At 44.9% G+C, this 7,500-nt stretch overlaps 1 protein-coding gene across 1 annotated transcript in view; it reads left to right on the top strand.

Annotated features, from left to right (window-relative positions):
• atad2b (ATPase family AAA domain containing 2B) overlaps positions 1 to 7,500 on the top strand; it is a 105,883-nt gene that overhangs the window by 25,820 nt on the left and 72,563 nt on the right. The window contains exons 15-17 of the mRNA XM_062550365.1: positions 164 to 254; positions 982 to 1,290; positions 3,332 to 3,470. Of these exons, the coding sequence (XP_062406349.1) occupies positions 164 to 254; positions 982 to 1,290; positions 3,332 to 3,470 (539 nt within the window). The remainder of the gene's footprint in view (positions 1 to 163; positions 255 to 981; positions 1,291 to 3,331; positions 3,471 to 7,500) is intronic.

The raw sequence follows: 7,500 nt of genomic DNA, 5'->3' as shown, positions 1-7,500 counted from the left end.
CTCTCTCTCCTGCTCTCTCTTTCTCTCTCTTTCTCGCTCTCTCCCTTTCTCCTGCTCTCTCTTTCTCTCTCTTTCTCCTCCTCTCTCCCTGTCTCTTGCTCTCACTCTTTCTCTCTCCCTTTCTCCTCTCTCTCCCTTTCTCTCTGTCTCCCCCTCTCCTCAGGCTCGTAAGCACATTCTGGAGATCCACACGCGGGACTGGAGTCCTCGGCTGGCTGAGTCCTTTGTGGAGGAGCTGGCTGAGACCTGTGTTGGTAAGGGCCACACGGCACCATGCCTGTCTCCACTGACACACCGCCTGCTTGTGGAGCACTATTGGGCCAGCTGTAGTCAGAGCTTATTGGTATAGACACGACAGGCATCCACAATACAGATGAGCTCTGACTAACGACGTGTGTCTCATACACACACATTTCAGTCCAGTCTTTGGGATGAAATATACATGTGCATGCGTGTGTGTGTGCGTGCGTGTGTTTGTGTGTGTACTATGATGATTTCTGATCTTCATATGGGTGCTTTATCTATCTCTTTATCTGTTTATCTATGTGTCTGTCCACTTGTGTTTGTGTGTGTGTGTGTGTTTCCCCCTGCATATAACCATTGTGCTGATCTGTGTGTTTGTGTGTGTGTGTGTTCCTCCTGCATGTAACCATTGTACTGATCTCTGTGTGTGTGTGTGTGTGTGTGTGTGTGTGTGTGTGTGTGTGTGTGTGTGTGTGTGTGTGTGTGTGTGTGTGTGTGTGTGTGTGTGTGTGTGTGTGTGTGTGTGTGTGTGTGTGTGTGTGTGTGTGTGTGTGTGTGTGTGTGTGTGTGTGTGTGTGTGTGTGTGTGTGTGTGAGATGATTTCTGATCTTCATATGGGTGCATCTGCCTGTCTATCGATGTGTCTATCTATCTATGTGTCTTGTCTGTGTGTGTGTGTGTCCAGGTTACTCCGGCGCTGATCTCTCTCTGTGTGTGTGTGTGTGTGTGTGCGTGCAGGCTACTGCGGCGCTGACCTGCGGGCGCTGTGCACGGAGGCGGCCCTGGCTGCTCTGCGGCGGCGGTACCCTCAGATCTACGGCTCCAGCGCGACGGGCCGGCGCTACCGGCTGGACGTGGGCTCCATCGTGCTGGGGCCGGGCGACTTCGGACGCGCCCTGAGGGCCATCGTGCCCGCGGGGCAGAGGGCACTGGCGCCGCCTGGCAGGGCACTGCCCTCCCTACTGCGCCCCCTACTGGAGGGAGGACTGCAGATCGCCCTCAGGGGCCTGCTCAGGGTGTTTCCACACGCGGAGAGACACACACACGGTAAGGAGGAGTGTGTGAGAGAGGGAGAGTGTGTGTGTGTGCGAGTGTGTGTGCGAGTGTGTGTGCGAGTGTGTGTGCGAGTGTGTGTGCGAGAGTGTGTGTGCGTGTGTGTGTGTGTGTGTGAGAGAGAGAGAGTGAGACTGGTATTTCATGGACCACACTGTAACCCCCATGTGTTAACGTTTAGAGCTGTATTAGGTGCACACTGTGTTAGGTGAACTACTTGTGCTACCATTCCAGGTGTAGAAGTTACATTCCAGTGCTTTTGAGAATTCCGTCAAACTATTTTGGAATTCTCGTGTAGAACTTTTGCAGTGTTCGTCACACTTTCGGACTGTTTTCAACTGCAGTTCTTTGGTGGGCCTCGGGGATGGTGTTTTTTGGGCCAAGTGAGCTTCCGTAGATAAGACAGGGATTTGCTCTGCCTAAAGACTCCCTATGGGACCCACAATCCTTTGTCCACTAATAACTTCAATTTACTGCTCTGGCCCAGCAGAGAACAACAGGAGGTATTGCTCTAATAAGTCACCACACACACACACACACACACCCCCACACACCCACACGCTAAACTGACACATACTCACTAAACTGACACACACACTCAAAAACACTGACAGGCAAGCACACGAAAACATGTTCACCCACACAGCCAAAATACACTCATATGTGCTTACATATCCACCACACACACACACACACACACACACACACACACACACATAATACCAAACACAGACCTTCAACCCCCACACCCCCCCACCCGCCCGGCCACACCAGTTCCCTCTGAAACGGGGGTTTACTGTAGATGAGGGACTCTGCAGTGGCCACTGCCTCAGTCACGGGTCTGTGGGCAGGCTGTTAATGAGTGGGACATCTGAGGGAGTTTTGATTTCCCCTCTGGTTCTTAAGTCCCTCTCTGCACGCTGCCCGCAGCGCGCCTCAATTAGATATCCGCAGGCTTTTTTTTTTTTTTTTTTTGGTCCAAGACTTACAAAGTGAGTGAGTAGTACTCGCGTTTACGTTCTTTTGCGTAAGAGCGAGAATCGTGCAAGAACCGTGCAAGTTCCACATCATAAATGAAGAGAATGTCTGTTCTTATTGCCTCACATCTGATCTGATTGTAGGTAGAGAAGTTTGTTTGACTTGAATGTAAAATTCATGCGACGATCATGAAAGCTCCCAAAATAAACGAGGCGGAGAGAGACACTCATTTAGATATGTTACGCTTTTTTTGATTCGTTGCGTCAGTCCTCCTTCCCAGAAGCCTCCATGTGAACGCTGGCAATCTGATATTTGCGCAAGTTAATTAAGTAGACTAGAGCTTCGTTATAGCCAAACAGCCTCTTGAAAGCCAGAGCCTCGGGGCAGGGATGCAGGGCGGATTTTTGTGCCGCCCAGACAAGCTTCGGATGATTGGGAGGGTGTGGTGTGGTGTGGTATAGCCGCTATTGTTTTACTGTGTGTGTGTGTGTGTGTGTGTGTGTGTGTACTGCTATGTGTGTATACAGTGCACTAAAGACAATGCCTCTTACTGTGGGACATGATGAGAACACGCCATAACGAAATCAATATCGTCTTTACTTACATTGATCTGCATCTTGTTCAACTGCCATTCCAATCCCACATTTTAGCAAATAGCATTGTAACATGACTGTTGCATTGCAACAGTTCCATATTTTACCTTCCTTTAGTTGTATAGCAGTTCTATAGCAGTTCTATTTCATTTTTCCTGCACGTTCGTGTGATTGACATCCATGTGCTGAAAGCACCGCCTCTGGCGGTCATCCAAAACTCATAGAACCGTGGTTATTTGCATAACCTTCGTTTCATGTCATCAATAGTACTCGCTCTGTTGTAGTTCCACATGTTGTACTGCAGACTGCCGTTATTTAATGGTATTGACATTTTCCGGTAATGTTGTTGTTGTACCATTATTTCTTTGATGTCACTTACCTGTGTTGACGATGGTTGATGATGACCTATGACCTTAGTTTGACCTTTATTTGACCTTTGTCATGCTTGTGTCTTGCGTCCTCAGCAAACTCAGACAATCAGCTTCTGGAGGAGGACGTCTACAGTGACGAGGACGACCCAGCAGCTCCCTCCATCTATGATGTCCTTACAGCATCTCCAAAAAAACACCAGCCCCCACACAAACCCTTCCTACATTTTACCACGTGAGTTTTAGACACACACACACACACACACACACACACACACACAAACAAACATGCCTACACACATATACATACAGACAGCGCTCCATTCCTTATGAATGTAAGACAAAAAAGATCTATGGTCTTGTACGCTTCAACCCATGAAATGCTGCCATCTTCTGGACTGTTTTCCAATCAGCTTTTTTTAACACTGTGAGTTAATGTATGTTCTTGTGGCAACACTGCTTCTGGCCTGGAGAAGACCCATCAAGGTTGAAGCGTCTTTTTTTTAAAGGAGTCCTAGAATTCAAAACCACATTCACCTTGTTCCTGTTGAATTTAGGCTGCGAGCAGTGTCCAAAGGACAACACCAAAGACTTTACCGCGTCCCCCGCCTGCTTTCGTATGCAAATTGGGAAATAGAAACAGCCGTGTTGAAATGCTCCAATCTGAACAGAGCTCAGATAACACGTAATAGGTGCCCATCCCCCTTTCAGGCATGCAAACTCCTCACCTTTCGGCGAAATTCGCCGTTTTGAATCAAAAATAGGTGACTTACATGATTCGTGCAGATCCGATGAGAAAATATTTAGGGGGGGGGGGGGGGGGTCAAGGTGAATTGAATTTACAACTGAGTTTAAAAATCATGCGCAGACGCTAACGCATCTTGAGGTGTTTCCAGAGCCGCATTTAAAACGTGTCTGATCAGCAAGGGATGCGTGAATGTAGCCCTTATGCGTTTAATAAACATTAGTGGAAGCTAATTGTTGACAAAGACGCAACGAACAGAACGCGCACGCCAATAGCCTCCCTGTTGTGAGCGCAGATAGATGCGTATCAGGTGGAATAGTGATTCTGGACAGATGGAGGGGAGATGCCGAGGGATTTCAAAGGTGGGCTAGTTGAAACTTTCAACTTCTATTAGAAAAAGACGCTGAGTGAAGCAACGGGCATAGGTTGTTTTCTTCTAATGTTATGAAAGTCAGCGAAATTAGACAAAAATGTAGACATAACGAGTTATTTTGATGAAGAATACGTGCAATTTGAACCATCTAGATCGGCAAAAGGTGAAGCAAATAGGCAGACTTTATCAGTATATCAAAGGCTAATGTGACTGTTGAATTAAAGGGATAGTTCGGATTTTAAGACACGAAGTTATATGGGTTCCCTGTCAGCAACGTTGTGCATCAGCACTGACTTACCCCCCGACAGCGTCCTGTGAGCCGAGATCCAGCCGGTTTTTGATCGTTTTTGATGCCGGACTATTTTCTTCAGCAAGTTTCTGGGGTCACGAAAGTAAAGTGTTTTTCTTCTCAAAACCATATGCGTTCAACAGAGTGATATATTTGCACCACAAAAACGTTGTCCAGCTGTTAGTAGCGCGCAGTGATAGGAATCGCGAAAAATAAGTAAGTGATAGCGAGGTTTGAATTTTTCCTGGACAACGTTTTCGTGGTGCAAATATATCACTCTTTTGAACGCATATGGTTTTGAGAAGAAAAACACTTTACTTTCGTGACCCCAGAAACTTGCCGGACTACTTTCTTCAGCATCAAAAACCGGCTGGATCTCGGCTCACAGGACGCTGTTGCGGGGTAAGTCAGTGCTGATGCACAGCGTTGCTGACAGGGAACCCATATAACTTCGTGTCTTAAAACCCGAACTATCCCTTTAAATGCTCATAAACTGGTCTGGTTTGTTTTGTCCGGAGACGTAGTTGATTGACATGCTAATGCTGTCTTGAAGCACACTGCGCATAGACCTTACGCAAAGCCTACGCAAAAGATATGCAACTCAAATGATTCGCTATAGTAACGTAGCCAAAAAAGTTGCGACTGCTTCAGACCACACGTAACGCACGTAACCGTTTGAGTGTGTGTGACTTGCGACAAGTTTCAGTTACACCCGGATCATTACCAGTTCGTAAGCCATGCGTAACGTAAATTTGCATTTGATTGTCCAGTTACAGGACCCTGATCAGTAGCCTAGTCTGTGCCTACAGGTAGCCTACAGTTTAACATGTAATATGAAGACAGTTCACATAACTTTATTGGTTGGTTAAACACTAGCACAATATAAACCACAAGTAGCCTAGGCTGCATATTAAAACATTTAAAAACAATTTGAAAAAATAAAGCCTATCTACCCTATTTTATATAATAATATTAGGCCTAGTTTGAAATAGTGTGTCTCAAGCAAGTTTATTGATTACCTGGTTTGGTCCAACAAATATTCAGACTTATAGTTTAAAGGGACACTTCACCGATTAGCATTAAGCTTTGTATCTTTAGAAAACCAGTCATGTTTTTGAATGGTCATGCATCATTCCCTCAGTTTGCCTTGAGATGGGAGAAATACGGATTTCAGTGAAACCCATGAATAGGACTTCCTGCTTTCAATGATGTAAAATGATGATTTTACATCATTGAAAGCAGGAAGTCCAACATTGAAATCAGTATTCCCCCCCCCCCCCGAATCTGTGTGATACGGCAGGTTAAAAACTATTTATTATTACTAATAGCAAACAAACAATGTACACATTTGCTAAATGAAAACTTAAAGCATTATCAGCTGCCACACATTTATCTAGGCCTAAGTGCCTGATGTGAACAGAGGCAAACTGTGGACAATTACCAATGTGGACATCCACCCATGGGTGTTGGAGGCTTTTTGAAAGTGGGTGGTACAGATCAGCAGAAAAAAAAAAGAGCTCTGCTAGATGCAACTTCCTCTATTCTGGTATATTTGAACAGGTTGTTAGATTAGACTTTTATCTTGCAAAGTAAAGCTTTTGATTCAATGACTAATTCTGAGCCAGCTTTAATAACCTCATGATAGGCCTAGTTAACCTTGCATGCAGTTGCCATGATCTGTTAAATGAATTTCTTTAATGTTTTGAATGCGGGCCAATCGCATCGAGTGGCTAATCGGGAGCTTTGGGAGAATTCCGTTAACGTTTTGGGGTAGTCTGAATGTCGTGATTGTTTCTGAAGCTCATGGTGCTGTGCCGTCGTGGCACTTCAGCAGAGCAGTCGCAGCCCCTTATCACATTCCCAAATATTAATAAAGTAGCTCTCGCAAAAACTGTGCATTAATATTAGCAGTGGTTTATTGACACAGATTTAACGTAATCAAAACGAGAAGGATTTCGCGAGTGTATTGTAGCCACTTCCAGCGGTTACTTCAGCTAGAAATTGGCTGCTCATTTGTCTGTGCGTGTGCGCTTATGCGTGCTGTGAGGACAGGCAATGAAAACCTGAGAATGAGATGGAGTTTCATTGTAGCATTTGTAATCAATTGGAATAAATTTGACATGGACGTCGGATAGAACAGTATGAAAAGTGAATGACTATCAGATGTTGTAACCCACTGAAGTAGAGAGATCGCTAATCACGCGTGGCCAACATGACTGTTTACCTTTGTTCAGACTTGACGTGGCGGGCCAAAAAAATACTGTGCGCGGGCCGGATCTGGCCCGCGGGCCACCATTTGGGGACCACTGATGTAAAGCATAGGAATTGAAAAGCAGTGTTGCAGACATTGCATCCTTTCACTGAAGCAAGTTTCATTTGTCCTGCACCTGCTCTGAGCACAATAACTCTTTTTGAATTGTAATGCATTCCAGCCATTGATTAAAGATATGTATTGATAACTTTTCATCAGAAAAATCTACGGCTGTGCAATTAATCGATCTATTGTGATTATGACTTCCAACAATTATGAAAATAACATAATTACTTTGCTACATTCAGTTTCATTTCAATGCTCTCCTTTTGTCTTCAGCTGTTGGGTGCATTACCTTTTTATTTTACATTTTTTCCTGTAGTATTATGTTTAAAATTCAATTAAAAAAAAAAAAAAAAAATTACATTTTGATTATAGTGATAATGATTTTTACCACAATCGAGCAGCCATAGAAAAATCCTTCGTAGCTTTGAAGCGGCTCGGCTCATATGCATCGTATGCATTACTCACTTCCTCTCTGATGTTGGCCGCTAAGCGCCCTGCTCCTGACATGTGGACCTCCAGTAGTCTCCAATTCGGTTCTTAA

Source organism: Sardina pilchardus, chromosome 12 (assembly GCF_963854185.1).
Source record: "Sardina pilchardus chromosome 12, fSarPil1.1, whole genome shotgun sequence".
Lineage (NCBI taxonomy): Eukaryota > Metazoa > Chordata > Actinopteri > Clupeiformes > Clupeidae > Sardina > Sardina pilchardus.
The sequence above is the reverse complement of the archived record's forward strand: the minus strand, read 5'-3'. Positions and strand labels throughout refer to the sequence as shown.